The sequence below is a fragment of the Dasypus novemcinctus genome, chromosome 21 (assembly GCF_030445035.2).
Source record: "Dasypus novemcinctus isolate mDasNov1 chromosome 21, mDasNov1.1.hap2, whole genome shotgun sequence".
NCBI classification, from domain to species: domain Eukaryota; kingdom Metazoa; phylum Chordata; class Mammalia; order Cingulata; family Dasypodidae; genus Dasypus; species Dasypus novemcinctus.
Window position 1 is genome coordinate 11,141,852 of NC_080693.1, and position 16,157 is coordinate 11,158,008.

General features: G+C 40.1%; 1 protein-coding gene across 2 annotated transcripts in view; it reads right to left on the minus strand.

Annotated features, from left to right (window-relative positions):
* Positions 1 to 14,199: 14,199 nt before the first annotated feature.
* LOC131274953 (uncharacterized) overlaps positions 14,200 to 16,157 on the minus strand; it is a 56,490-nt gene continuing 54,532 nt past the window's right edge. For both annotated transcript variants that reach the window (XM_071210271.1, XM_058283323.2), the window contains exons 16-17: positions 16,042 to 16,136; positions 14,200 to 14,428 (exon numbers count right to left, since the gene is read on the minus strand). In XM_071210271.1, coding sequence (XP_071066372.1) covers positions 14,379 to 14,428; positions 16,042 to 16,136 — 145 coding nt within the window. In that variant the 3' untranslated portion in view covers positions 14,200 to 14,378. The remainder of the gene's footprint in view (positions 14,429 to 16,041; positions 16,137 to 16,157) is intronic.

A 16,157-nucleotide genomic window follows, 5' to 3' on the forward strand; every position in this document is an offset into this window, starting at 1 on the left:
TAAGCAAACTTTTATTGGTGGACTGGATTTAATTCTAGGCAAAGCATTCTATTGTATTAAATCATTAGTCCTTATAAAGATAATTACAGTGGTTTTTGATAATACTGATACCCTACCATTTAAAAATAAGCAATTGTGACATAATATTTTCCCTCCATCTTCCTTTTCTTTATCACTTATGCACATTTGTTGAGTGCTGTGACACTCCGTGCTCACACTAACCAGCCATAGTGGGCCAGTTCATGAGGAGGGAGGCACAGGTTGAGCACGGAGGCTCTATACCAACTCTACAAGAGAGTTGCAAGAAGGGCAATGGAAAGTAGGCTAATGACTACATGGGACTTTACGATCTTATTGGTTATTGTCCCTTGAGTGTGTAGCTTAGATTTGATCATTTGAAGGGCTCAGGGTGATAAAGTTATCAAAGAGATGAAAACAAGTCCCTGATTATTATCTTGTTGGGCCAGGTACTTAGCAGTGACCCAGCACTGGCAAAGATTGTCAGGCTTGTCCTCAGATGCCTCCCAATTCTGAGAATCTGTGAGCTTGACAGAAACATGAGGACTTCTGTTGCTTTTGACACAAACAGCTATGTCTAAGTATCTAGTAAAATGCCCCTAATGGTAGCCTGGGTTATGTGACCCTCAGGCTTCCTAATATATAAGATCAGTGTTTAGGAGCCCTCTAGGCAAATGCCTATACATGGATGATGGGAATCCTTTGCATGGCCACTAATGAACCATGTCTGTGAGCTAAGTGAGAGTGGGTTATTCAGAGTATGAGCATATGGGCTCATGCCTGTGTTCTCATTTTCACTCTACCTCTTAGGAACTCGAGATCTTAGGTTATTAATCTGTGCCCCTCAGTCTGCGTGTAAGAGGTGGGGAGAGTAAACATAACCAGAATTTTGTGGTAAAGATTTTATGAGTGAATATATGCTACATGTGCGATATTAATGGTTTGGTTTTTGAGAAAGTTTGCAATGGCAAATGTACAGGGTGAGTTGGGCACATCTCTTGGGAAAGCAAACACTAACATCCCACAGTCACCCATTCACAATCACGCCACATAGGCTCACTCACTAACCCCTGTACACACAAATCCGTGCCACCTAAAGGGAACACAGCTGCTTTCAGGACTTTAGAGCATGCCCCATAACGCTTCCCCAATCCTCATTCCTCCCAATAACTAGAACCACTATCACTGCAGACAAATCCACTAATGACACACTGGTATCTTATCTTCCATGTTTTTCCAGATATCAGTAATTCTAGATACATACCATTTCACTTATTCCTAGAGCCACCTGCAATTAGAGAAAAATCTATGAGTATTACATCATGCTATACCCTGTTTGAACAGGACTTTTGCTTGCTTGATACCATTAGAAAAGCAGATAGGAAACAGTGGTGAAGGCAAAGCCCCATAAGAAAGTACAGCAGGACACATCTATTAAGGCACAAGCTTTTCCTAGAAAGTCTCGCAGGTCCATTTTGGTATGTGATTACACATTCTTACTCCAAGCAATAAAATAAAAATTGCAGCTGAGGAAAAGGACCTTTACCACATAGTTTATAATCTACTCTTGCCATTTCTAGATACCCTGTTGAATCATGGATCAGTTGGAACATGCTCCCATGAAACACTCTGCATTCCTAAAAAACTGTATATACCATCTATAATGCACACTATTAGGCATCCTTACCTGAAATCAGTTGCAAAAGATAGAATACAAAAAGCAACCCCTCTCCCTTAGACAAAGAATAGCATCCTCACCTTGGCATTGGGTGAGGCTTCCTCATCCTCTCGGTCCTTGGAAGCACCACCTTCAGTTGTTCCTGGGGAGCCAGGAGGATACAGAGTAATTCTCAGTATATTGGTGTGTTACATGTAAATTTCTCAGGGAGGATTCTAGTCTTGGGCAAGATACTAAAGGGTGTAGAGTTTGTAGTGTAAGAAGCCTAGTATGACCTGCTGTAGGGGCTATCTTCTGTACTGAAAGCAGGTTGGCCAGGAGTGTAGCAGGGAAGAAGCAGGAATCAAAATCCTTAGCTTTGTAGCTATTGGCAATCTATAACAACTGACCGTAGCCTATAAATAATACTAAATATATATATATATTATTATTCATTGATAGTCCCCAAATGCCTCCTGATTATTCCATATTTAGCCTAAGTTGCCAGGATCATGGGACATCTCCAGACAAATCCAACCTCCATGGATATACATATACTGACAAGGCATTTACTATATGTTCTTAGGAATTTCCACTTGATTAGAAGCAACCTTTTGGTGGACTACATTGAATCCTGGGCAAGTCATTCTATTGCATCTATTCACTAGTGCTTTGTTGTAAAGGTAATTGTAGATTTGAATATACTGAGATAATTTGATAATCATTACTTATTTATCATACAGTTTTCCTTCCAGTCTTCCTTTGCTGTGCCACGTGTGTGTATTCATTGCATGAGTGGCTCTCCATCATTGCCGTTTCAACACTGTGACAGTCATTATGGAGGGACACATGGATTTAGTGTTGACTCCCTCTAAGCCAGATCTCCAAGAGCATTTCAACAAGGGTGTTGAACACCAGGTTAAGAATGTATTGAAAGCCCAGTGTCTTTGGGTTCTATTTTATCAAGGACTCATAGAACTTGAGCATCTATAGGGTCCATTATGGTGATGATATCAAATGCACTAAATTGTCTTCCAATGTCTATCTGCTTTGAGCGACCTGCTGAGCTGACACCTCAACTCTGGCAGGGTTGACCAAGTCAGCATCACAACAGAGGATTTTGGGGTGATCAGAAGCATGTGGGCTTTCTATGTGTTTTTGACACTAATAACTATATCAAAGTCTGTGAAAATCTGCACAACCTGCTGCCCTAGGCTGTGTGACTACTGAGGCTATCTTAAAACGGTGGGCAGTTTGGTTTCTCTGTCGACTCAGGTAATTCCAAGACATAGGGAGATGCTAGAACTCCTTTGTCTGATGTCTACTGATCCAATGGCTAAATCATGCAATGTGTTTGAGAAAGTTGACACTGGCAATTCTCTGCATAAGTGGGACATAACACCTCGGGGAATTGCACATGATAATCCTATAGTTACCTAAAGGGAACACAGTTTCTACTGGGGACTTTAGAAACAAGGACAGAATACCTTAACAAAAACCCTTTCATCATACCCCCAATCCTGTGAAACTCCCATGGCTGAGTATAAAGCGCAGGTCTGTAGCTTAGAGCGTCAGCATTGGGGCCAAAAGCCTAGGTTCACATTGAGGCCCTTCCCCTCGGGAGCACACAGCTCAGGCTGTTGTTCATTTCTGCAACTCAGTTTCTCCACCTGTGTTGTGGGGATAAAAAGCACACCCTAGGTGCAGCTGGATGAAGTGAATGTGCATAAAATGTTCAGTGGTGATAGGGTTTATTTGAGAAAGTTGAGAAAGTTGGCCCTAGCAATTTTCCTTTGTAAATGGTACATATCACCCGGTTAAATGCACACAGACTCAAAATCAGACCCCAGAGACTCACATGTGGACTCCCATTAGCCCCTGTACACTGAAATCTCTACCACCTCAAGAGAACACAGCTGCTACTTGGAACTGTAGAAACAAGGACAGAACACCCTAATGAAAGCCTTTCGTCACACCCCAACCCTCATTTCCCAATGAAACTAGGATCAGGCTGGGTCCACAGGCTAAAGCTTGGAGGAAACTCCCTATTTTATTTTGATTTCTCCCACAACAGTTGCATGAACCAGAATAACTATCATTTTTGTTGTCTCTTGAGTTCACCTGCAATTGCAGAAAGTGAGTAATGAGAATCAGACTACGCAGTATTGTTTTTTTTCTCAGATCTCTGTGATTTTATAAAAACAAATGGGACACAGTGATAAAATCAAAGACCCCATGAATACATATGGTAGGCTCCTATGGGAAAGGCTCAAACTTTAACTGGGGGCTTTGTCTCTCAAGTCCATTTTGGCAGGAATTACAGAAGTCTTAATCCAAGTAAGGAAAGTGGTGCTGAGGCAAAAGCCTCCAACTCTATGGGTTATGACCTGGTGTTGCCATTTTTAATGCCTTCTTTTATCAGTGATCTATTAGTAGAAATCCCTCTGCAAATATTCCTTCCCCCAAACATCACCCATTATCTGTAATGTACATCATCATATATTAAGATCTATGCTTAGTTGAAAAAGCATAAATCTGAGAAAGGAACATTTCTATCTTAAAGGAAAACGTGACTACCTTAGCATTAGATGGGGCCTCCTCACCTGCCACGTCACTAGGAGCCTCCTCCACCATGTCTTCCAGGAGCTCTAGTGGGATATAGAATAACAACTAATACATTGGGGGAGCAGCTCATGCATTATTCAGGGGCATTTGCTTTATTAAGTCAACAGGCTCCAATGTATGGAGCTGGTTGGTTAGCGAGCGTAGACTCGCACTATTTGGCCTTCCTTGGCAGAAGAAAGACTAAGTTGAGGAACAGGAAAGCAAACAGAAACAGACTCCTTGGCTTTGTAGCTAAAGACAATCTAAATTAATGTGAAATAGTTCATCTATAAATGATAGAAATTTATAGCCTATGATTCAACACTTCTGCCCATTTTGAAGCCCATGTTATTTTCTGTTTTTAATAGCAACCGTTTTAGTGGATGTGAAAAGGTATCTCATTATGGTTTCCTTTTCTTTTAAGGTTTATTTTTTATTTATTCCTCTCCACATCCCCTCCCCCCTCCCCACTGTCTGTTCTCTGCGTCCATTCACTTTGTGTTCTTCTGAGTCTGCTCGCATTCTTGTCAGCGGCACAGGGATCTGGGTCTTTTTGTTGCATCATCTTGCTGTGTCAGCTCTCTGTGTGTGTGGTTCCACTCCTGGGCAGGCTGTGCTTTTTTCGCATGGTGCAGCTCTCCTCTTGGGATGCACACCTTGTACTTGGGGTTCCCCTATGTGGGGGACAACCCTGTGTGGCACAGCACTCCTTGAGCGTGTCAGCACTCTGCGTGGGCCAACTCACCACACAGGTCAGGAGGCCCTGGGTTTGAACCCTGAACATCCTATATAGTAGGCAGGTGCTCTATCAGTTGAGCCAAATCCTCTTTCCTCATTGTGGTTTCAATTTGCATTTTCCTAAAGGCGTTCAGCATCTTTTCAAGGTCCTTCTGGTCCTATGTATATCTTTCTTTGGAGAGTCATCTTTTCAAGTCTTTCTCTGATTGTTTGGAGGTTTTTGATGTTGATTTCATCCCTTTACATTTAACTGCTCTGTTGAGATTTTCTATCTTTTCTACAGTCACAAAGGTTGCTTGAGAGTTTCTAGGAATGTTTCTATTTCATCTAGGAGTCTACCTTGTTGGCATACAGTTGTTCCTAGTGTGCTCTTAAGATCTGTAACAGTTTAAAGTGTTTTGTGAATCCCAGAAGATCAAGTACTTAAACTAATACATGCCTGTGAGTGTGTGATCCTTTGATTGGACTGTATCAGTGAGGGGTAACACGGATTGGGCCTCCACCCTCTTGCTGGTGTCTTTTATACTATATAGTGAGAAGTGAATCAAAACACAAAGGCAGGTGTCATTTTTAAGCTGCCATGTGAGAGAGACCTGAGGATCTTTAGCTGCCATAGCTGAAGAAATGTGATACCCAACAGGCTAAGCACAGAATGTAGCTCCAAGATGAAGAGACCAGCCCTGCCATATGCTTCATTGCCCACAGCTAGCTCAAGGGGAATGCAGCCTGGAGGAGAGGGCACACACAGGCCACCAGTTTGCCTTGCTATGTGGCAGGGCTACAGGGTCTGCTAGCAGCCAACTTTGATGAGAAAGCATATCTGATGGCGCCTCAGTCTGGACATTTTTGCAGCCTCAGAACTGTAAGCTTTTACCCTAAGAAATTCTCTTTAGAAAAAGCTGATGCACTTTTGGTACACTGCATTAGCTATCTTTGACAAAGAAGAACAAGATCTTTTTTACTCCTGTGGGATCAGTGGTAATGTTCCCTGCTCATTTCTGAAGTTATTTATTTGCATCCTCTCCCTTTCTTCCTTTGTCTGTCTAGCTAAAGGTTTGCCAACTTTATTGATCTTTCCAAAGAACCAACATCTGGTTTTCTCAATACTTCTCTATTGTTTTTGCATTTTATTCTCTATCTCATTATTTATTATCTAATGTTTGTAATTTCCTTCTGCTAGTTTTGGATTTAGTCCGCTGTTCTTCTCCTAGTTCCTCCTGGTGTGCAGTTAGGTCTTTTATTTTTCCTCTTCTTTTGTAATATAATCATTTAGGGGTATAAATTTCCCTCTCAGTACTGCCTTTGCTACATCCCAAAAGTTTGGTTGTAGTGCATTTGTTGTCATTCATCTCAAAATATTTCCTAATTGCTTTTCTGCATATTTTTTGACTTGTTGGTTTGCCAGATGAGCCGTGGCATATTAGGACCCTCCCTTTAAAAAACATTCCTGCCACAAAGTAACTGGGGGTGAGAATCAAAGCCCCTGAGGATATTCCTGAGCCACAAGAGGGCCCAAATCCTGACCCAACCTCCTGATACTACATTACAAACCTTGACCTAAATGACAGTGTTATTTCCCTTACATGAAGTCCACTGATGGTGTAGATAAACTCCAAACTTGTGGCCTTCCTTCCCTGCATCATCAGTGCTTCTCTTTCCTGCTGTGAGACCTTCTGGGAGTCAAGTGACTATCTTGAATGACTAGTAGTCTGCATGGCTCACAAGCTGTCTCTAAACTGCAGGCATTCCAGACCAACTACCATGTAACAGATCATCAAAGGATTAGATTCACCTTCCATTGACCAACCTTAGATGACCAGTTGATGATCATCCACTGCAAAAGTCACCTGCTGCATTGGGGATTGTTGGTATTATGTATAAAGTCTGCAGGCCCCAATTATCTCCCTGACTACCATCTGCACACCTTCCTGAGGAGTCTAGACTGAGAGTGGGTAGTGAGTACACAAGCACTGAGTATGTATCTTTCCTGCTTGGGCCCTTTCTCACCAAATCGAGTCGACTCAGGAAGCTATTGCTCTGAAATCTGGCAGTCCATATCAATTTTACTGATCACAAGAGATATTAAATGCCTTTCCACACCCTTTTTCAGTTCAGGAACTCACTACAGATCCTATGATTTATTGTACACTGAATAAAGAGACTCTGTGAATAATTTGTTCTTTCACAGTCCTCCACATCCTGTTGATAACTCCAGCCTGCTTGCAGCCTGATCCCTAAACCCCAAGGGAGACAGCCAGTCCTTTTCCTAGAGATTGATTTTGTCCTTCCCTGAGAGTCCTAACAAGACATATGGGGAATTTTGTCCTTCTGTGAAGTGGGAGAATTACATGCCCATACTCAGTGAACACATATTTCCCTCAAGGAATCCCACCAATAACTATATATTTAGGTCAGCCAGATTGCAACCAAAGACCACACCATGTGATACGTTTTAAACCATCACAGTCTCACAAAAGAGAAGGGTTTCACCCATTATTAGCCGAGAACAGACAGTGAGCGCCATCCAGAATAGAAGGAAACAGACCAAGGACTCATGCAATATATTGTCTACGGAAGGGCCAGTTCCATTCACAAATCACACAATAATGAAAAGGATATTGAACTCCCATTCTGGGGAGTTCTGCTACATTCTCTAATAGAACAGCAAGAATCCCAGAGTGCTGCAGTGCCTATTGAAGAAAGGCAGAATATTAAGGCAGACCCTTGATATTGGTGACTGTACTTATGAGCCTTTCCTTGTGAAATTGAAACTTATCCTAGTATTATATATTGCCTAAGTGTTACCTCCTGAAAGCCTCCTTCTTGTTTAAATGTGTCTTCTCCCTAAGCCAAACTCAGGATATAAATACACTACCACCCCTCTCCATGGGGCATGACTCACAGGGATGAGCCTTCCTGGCACCAGGGGATTGTTACCAAGCACCAACTCACAATGCATCTAGAAAAACAGCTTGACCAAAAGGGGGAAATATTAAATACAAACGAGTTTTTATACTAAGAAATTTGAAAGTGAGTTGGGAGGCCATTCCTGTGGTTATGTTTTTGCAACTATTACCAGGATCTCTTTTGACTGCCACAGTAAACAGTGCCTCAGATAGTGGGGCTTCTGAGGGCTCTGGAGACATCTAGACACTATAAGGAGGGCAGACAGCTCAGGAATTCCATTCCCTGCCTTATTTTGGTATATATGCTCCACAATGTAACATAGTTATACTCAATCATTGGGCTATCCTGCCCCTTTCATTTGATCCTCTAATTAGCACTATACTTGTTAAATATATGTCCCAGAGACTTAAATCATTGGTCCATCCATGGGCCATTTGAGCCCTGAATTTCAGCAGAGTTCCTATGCCTACACTCCAGTTCTTTGGATGAGCCCAGGACGACTAACAGGGAGATGATGATTAAGAACACTCATTACAAGTAACAGAGAGTGCCTGCAATTGCAAGCAAGATAGTTCCATCCATCTGCCCCATGGGATCTAAGCTACCTCTCAGTTAGAAGTAGAGTGGGCATCACCATTCCCAAGTCCTCAATACTGGGGCATGAACAATGGACTAATGTAGACATTATTATTAGTTTTTCAATTTTTATTTTTATTTTTTTAATTATCTTTTTTAAAGTTAATAGATCACATAAAATATTACCTTAGAAAACATAAGAGGTTCCCATATACCCCACTCCCCACCCTTCAGCCCCATCAATTTTTTAATTGTGTGTTTTTATTTTTAAAATTTGTATATTTTGGGGGCATCACCATCCCAAAATCCTCAAGATTGGGGCGTGGACAATGGACTAAAGTAGACATTATTGAAGTAGATATAAAAGACATATTGTCACTCTAGTACTGGAAGGACTCTTATCATTGATATAAAGGCAGTGACCACAAGAGGTTCTGAGGGATGGGAGAGGAATGAATAGGAGTAATGTGAGGGCATTTTCAGGACATTGGAGTTGTCTTGCATGACATTGCAATGATAGATACAGTCCATTGGATATTCTGTCATAATCTACAAAATTGTGCAGGACAGAATGTAGACTATATTGTAAAATGTAGTCCATGGTTAATAGCTGTGCTTCAACATGGGTTTGTCAATTTTAACAAATGTAACACAGTAATGAAGGATGTTGATAATGTGTGAAAGTGTCAGAGGGATAGGGAGTGGGGCATATGAGAATCCCTTGGATGTACCACTTTTGTATTCTAAAGCTTCTTTAAGTGTGTGTGTATATACACAATTTTTTTAAAAATGGAAAAACAAAAAATACCCATGGAGGCACTCTCACCATTCCTGCTATCCCCATACTAGTTCAAGATGTGTGGCAAGCAAAGGCAATTTGAGAATAACTGTGGGAGAAAAGGAAGAGGAAGATGATAAACAGTCATTAGGATGTTATAAAGCTTCTGCTTAAAGAATAACCCCAAGCAGAGTGAAATAATGAAATATGTATCTGGAATTTCAGATCATGGATTATTGGGAAAGTATTTCACACTATGTACAAATTTTAAGGGCTGGTTAGCTACAAAGGAGCAGAATGTCAACAGCAAAAATAGTGGATTTGGGGAGTCCTGGAGTCAGGCCATCCACAAAAGCAAAAAAGAAAATGACAAAAATAGCAGAATAAAATTGTTATGAACTGTGGAATCTAACCAAAATCGTACAGCAAGAAGGGGAACTTTGAATCAGGTGAAGGAAAGAAAAAAATAAAAATAAAACAGGTGAAACTTGTCAGAGGTTTGGGTTATTTTCCTTTACCCTGGTCCCAGTCTGCTCACCGCCTTGGTATGGCTTTGAAGACAACAGCCTGCATTTCTGTTACAGTAATCTATACGAGAGGGAGCAGAAAGGACCTTATTCACAGAGGCTTCTGGTTGACTGTTTTACTTGGATGGCAAATCCATGGAGGTCCTTCTCCAAGGACCTGCGTATATTTCAGGCAGTTACCCGGGAGGTATTCACCCAAAACATTTAAGACAAATAGACTGGTTGATGTCACATGGCTCACAGGAATACATTGGTGCAGGAAAACACTGAGACAAATGTTTTGGAGGAAGGCTGAGGAATGAGGTGCTTTGGTTAATAAGATCTTTGAAAAGCTGCAATATATTCCTGGTTATGTACAAACTATGTATATAGAAGGGACTGGGTGCATGTATAAAAAGGACCTGAGAACAACCTAAGCACTCATTTCTGGTTTACTATTAAGATTTGTACAAACAGGACATGTGGAGTTGTGGAGTCATAAACTGAGTGTTGAAGCCATGTTGCAGTGTAAACATACAACATATCTGCAAGGACTTTTAAATTTATTGTTGGTTTTAGGCATATGTGGAAATTTCTGTCCATTCACAGTCTGGCCAGTAAGCTACCGGGACAAGAGATTTTAGTGACTATCCATGACAAATTGTACTGACTTCACACAATTAGTGCCAAGAAGTGACCAAACAAAGGAAAACAACAAGCAGTCACAACAAACCCTGGATTCAGGAAAATCTAATTTCCAGACTGGCCACCTTAAAATATTCAAAAGATCCAGTTTTATGGGCATGGAGTGTACCAAGAACGAATGTCCCACACACAAGAGAAAAGACAATTAATAGAAAATATCCTTCAGTTGAAAATATCCTTCGGTTATAAAACAAAGTTATAAATGACAGATTTTTAATATGCTCAATGATGAAAGGAGAATATGAGGATGATGTCTCAGTAAACAGAATATCAGTAAAGAGGTAAAAGTGTAAAATCAACTGAAATAGAAATTCTGGGGCTGAAAAGTACAATCACCGATATGAGAACTTCTCTAGAGGTTGACAACATTTGTCTCCCTGACTGAAGACCTGAACCACTCTTTGAGCAGCCTGGTATATACACCTTCCCCAATCCTTCTTCAACTAAATTGTGTCCATTCTGTAAGATGTGTCAATGAGACTTTCTCTTTTTCATGTGAATTTTACTGGTCACTATGTTGAGTAAATTGTCATACCCTTGTTCATGCTTAACTCAATGTAGATCCTATGATTTAGGGTATATAGAGGAGGGGACATGGTGAATTATTTATTCTTCCAGAGAGCACTCTTTCCTTCTGAGAACCCAAGACTGCACCCAGCCTGAATGAAAATTCCCCAAAGGAAAGACACAGTACTCTTCTCAGAGATATTCTCCATCTTTGCCTCTGAGTTCCCATAGAATTTCAAGAAAATGATGGCAGTCCATTAAGAGGGAGAATTAGAACCCCTTTTTCTGTGAACCCCAATATTCCTCAGAGTATCCCAGAAGTTCCTACATATCTAAAGCAGCCAGATCATAACAAAGCCCTCCTCCTGTTCTATAAATTAATCAATCCCAATCTCACCATAAAGTTGTTTGTTTTGCATAGTCTAGCCACTTGCTGATGTCATGTAAATTGGAGCATCTGTTTTTCCATTTCTGTATTTAAAAAAAAAAAAAAAAGTCGGTTGGGATGTTTATAACTATAATACCGAACCTGTAGTTCCCTGTGGGTAGTATTGGTATTAGAACGATATTTAGTCTTACCATCCATGAACAATGGATGTCTTGCCATTTGTTTAAGTCTTCTTCAGTTTCATTCAGGTATGACTGCTCCTGTTCAAGTGCTTTACGCTTTCAATAAATTCATTCCTAGATATTTTATTCGTTAGAGGGTAATGGAATGGATTTTTTAAAAAATTCGTTCTCGGACTTTTTTTTTTTACCATACTATATAAGCAGAACTGACATTTGTATGTATATCTCATACAATGCAAGTTTACTTAATGTCTGTATTTGTTCCAGTAGTATTTTTGTGGGTTCTTGGGAATATCTACTTAAAGATTATGTCATCCGTGTATCAGGATAGCTTCCTTCTTCTGTTCCGTTTTTCTTGCCCAATTCCTCTGGCTAGAACTTCCAGTACACTGCTGCATAGCAGTGATGACAGTGAGCAAATTTATCTTGTCATGGCAAAACGTTCAGTATTTCACAATTGAATATAATGTTCGCAGTGGATTATATAGACGCAGCTGTGAAGAGAATGGAATGACTTCCACAAATGACCCTCCACTCAGTGAGCAGCAGAAAGTCCCCAGTTTATAGGAAGGCTGTGAGTGCACTTCAGAAATCCTGGAATGTGAGTTAATTGTAGGAGACCTACATTTTTATGGTTTTGAAGAACGTAATTCTTAATAATGTACAAGTGTCCCACTTTCATAATAAGATCATGGTAGACTATGTCTGAAATGTCTTTTATGTATTCTTAAATTTTAAAATTCAGTAAACCATATTAAGTGAATTTTTCCTTTCTAGAAGTTATTTATAAAACATTACTTTTAATGGAGGAGAGACAAGTGTTAAGGACATCCTTGGAGACCATGGGAAATAGAACTATTACATTGGGGGATGCTGATGTATGTGTCTGATGATAAGTATAGGGCCATATGGTGGTAATATTGCAGACCTGATATGAATGACAGTGAACCTATGTCATTGTGACTCTAAAGCAACAGCATTTTTTAAAAAATTCACTGACTGTGAACTGCCATTGCCAACACCAAATATGTATGAATATTGATTTAAAACTGGGGAGGAAATTAATAATTCTGAATTCAAATGACTCAAATACAAAGTATAAAAACAAAGAAATTTCCATGTAAAATAAATATAAGCAACTAAAATCTATATGATTATAGAAATAAAACACAGGTGCATAGGCAAATATAATTCAGAAAGGAAATACAACAGAAGATATCTAATATAAAATCCCTTACAGATAAATAATTTTCAACCTATATGGACATTTATAGAAAACGACTAGATTTTGGCAATGTGGTAATAGATGTTTCGCTTCAAGTAAAGAGTATATATGAAAAGGAATATTCACTAGTCAGATGAAGAAAGAAAATGATAGGTGCAATAGAGGTGATGAGAGTAAAAGTCCCATGTTTAAGAGAGGTAGAATTGAAGCATCTGGAAATACCAGGAAGAAAGATTTTGTACTTTAAAAAATTTCATAAAAAATCTAGGAAGACACACTTATCTCTGTTCCTGGGAAAGCTAATTTGAATTGCACTTCTATAATTCTTTCTAATTACATGAATACGAAGAAAAAAAATCACATTATTTTTATGTAACAAAGTAATTTAGTAGGGAGAAACGGAATACAGAGTAACCACAATAAATGCATGAAAGACCGTCTTCATTATGTATATTATGTCCTGAAAACCGCTTTCACAGAAGTAGATAAAAGGTATTTAGAAAATGAGACAATACATGATAAGATGTCATAAATTAAAAATAGAAAATCAAAAAACAATTGGGATGACATCAGAAAATAAGAAAAATATCAGTTCAAAACTGAAATGTAATGCATAATAAATAGAATGACCAGAAATGGTTAAGTAGAAAGCAAAAGGAAAAGCAGATAGTGTTGAAAAGAAATTTTGTGGAGAATGTAAAAGATTTGGAGGAAAAAAGGAAAAGAATGAAGAATGGCATAGTTGGTCTAATATCTGAACACTGCAGTGTCTGAACCAGAAATCCAAAGCAAAGACTTGAAAGAAATGCTAAAAATTACAATTTGTTTTTTTCTCTGGAAGGAAATTCATTGAAGCTGCGTGTCAGAAGTGCATGCTGTGCACTGACTCGGAAGGACTAAAAGCAAGGGATATTCTAGGAAAATTAACCAGGTTAACAAAAATGTGAAAACATTTACACTCATATTATGTGAAGGAATTAGAATCTCATCAGTGTTTTGGAGAACAAGATTTTGTGCCAGATACAAATGGGGTAACGTTTGTGGAATGAAATGTGAATCATGGTTTTATACACAGCAACACTGAAATGTAAGTGAAAAAGGCCCTGAAATTCAAGTTATCCTGCTAGACCAAGATGAGTATTTTTGGCATGACCCATTCCAGGTGACTGAACATAGTTCAGTAAATGAAATTTCAAAAACCCATTGACAGGAGGACTTATGATAAGCTGTCAGTTTCCAGTTATTTTTTCAACTAACACTTAATGAAGATTCCATGAGTGAGTGTATCACCTTGGTGGGAGCCAATACAGAGACCAGATATTATAATTCATATAAGCTCTAATATTGTTTAGGGTACTTATCAGTATATTTCTTTACTTATTACATAAAGAATAAGAAATGTAAGTAGTAAAGGTACAAAAACTGTTTAATATGACATAAAATTAAAAGTAAAACCTATTTCTAAGACTTCATCTAAGTCTTTGGATTAAAAACTAAAGTGCCACTTAGTTGTTCATTCACAATGGAGTAGAAGGGTGAGCACATAAGTGTCTCCAAGCGCCATAAGATCTCCAGTTCTACTCAGCTTCAGGCTGAGGCCTCCAGCTCAGCATCCTTGTAGCAGTCAGTTGTAGGATCTGCAACACAAATACGGGATCTGGAATCACTGGGGAGGCACAGAGGTGGTAGGAGCTTAAGGTTTCCCTGAGGTGGTTTGCAGGACTCAAAAGTTACCTCAGACCAACCCCGGAGAGGTGATCTTTGGTCCATGATATCCCAGGAGCCAGATCCAGAGGGACTGAATTCCTACTGCTGCTGTCTGCAGAAGGTGCTGTCTACGACTAAGAGTGTCTCTAAATTTCCAGGCAAAGGGCTGTGACCTGACTGCTAGATTGGGCACCTTTCAAGTGAATGTCCTCTGAAGAACAACACTGATGCAGAGGAAAAGGTGGGCTCGAGTCCTCTAGAAAGAAAAGGCAGAGTCCCATCTCCCTGGGGCAGGCGAGGGGCAGGAATTCTGAAGGGAGAGGCATGGAAGTGATAACCTTGCTCCCTCCACCCTGGTCCTCAACAGCATCCAGTGGTGAAAGCCTCAGATCAAAAAGGGACAGATTCTTGGAGTGCTTTCCCTATTTAACAGTGTCATTCTAAATCAAACACTGAGCTTTACTGTGCAACCCGTTTTAATATAAAGTGACTGCGATGCCAAAATCATATATTTTCTTACATTAAGATATTCTAACATGTAAGTGTTACAAAACACTCATCATAATCTAATAAGAGTTATTACTTAAATGCTATAAAATAAATAAGGAGACTTAAGTAACATGTAATCCTCTCTGATTTTCTCATTCCTAGCAAGCCCTGCAGGGAGATTTCCTTTGTGCTTTGTGTTTGTTTGAATTCTACATACATGAATAAATTGTAAAGAAGTACAGCTTGAGAAAATGAGTGTGAGCTGAAGTGGGATGCGGAAGGAAACTACAGAGGCTTAGAACCCCAAGGCTTGGGCAGCAGTGACTCAGGTCCCACTGAGGTAGAAAACAGGGCCTCAATAGCTACCCTGTTTGCCTGAGAGTGACCCCACTGTTCTGGGTTCTGGATTGAATAATGGGCAGCCATAAACTCATGCTTTCATCCTCACCTGCACAACTATGGATGCAAAATCATCTGTGAATAGGGTCGTCAGAGATCTTACTAGTGAAGGGGAGGCCGACCTGCATCTGGGTGACCTTAATCCTATATGCTTGGAGTCCTTCCAAAGAGAGGAAGACTAGACAAATTCAGAGCAGGAGCCCCGGGAGACAGATGAAGACAGATGATCAGCTGATGGAGGCAGAGGTTGAGTTATGTGTTGCTGGCAGCATCAGGGAAAGCATCATCATGCTGACACCTAGATTTTGCGTCTCATCTCCTAAACTGAGTGTCAATTCCTGTGTTTGCCCCAGTTAATCACTGATATCAGATAAAGCAGCCCTGGCAAACTAACACAGGCTAATTCACCCTTTCCCTATGAGAACTGGTGGCACTCTAGGTTACTACTCCACAGTGTACACCACACTCAGAAAGAAAGACAGGAGGGGATTTGGCAGGCCTTAGTGGATTGGGGGGGCAAACTTTGGTCCTGAAGAGGGCTAGAGCCCTCCTACAAATTAAGGAGCTAAGGGAAGGCATAGCTGATCAGCTTTAGGGCTTACATGGAAAGCACTTCTACTCACAGGGAGAGGTTCTCAGGGCACCCTTCACTTGCCTGTGCTCATGTTCCCCATCAGATTCCTATCTCCGCCTCCATATTCACACACAGTTGTAGGCACTCCGGCAAGCTCCTCATGAACGCTGAATTTCCTGAAGTGGCAAAGAAAGTTA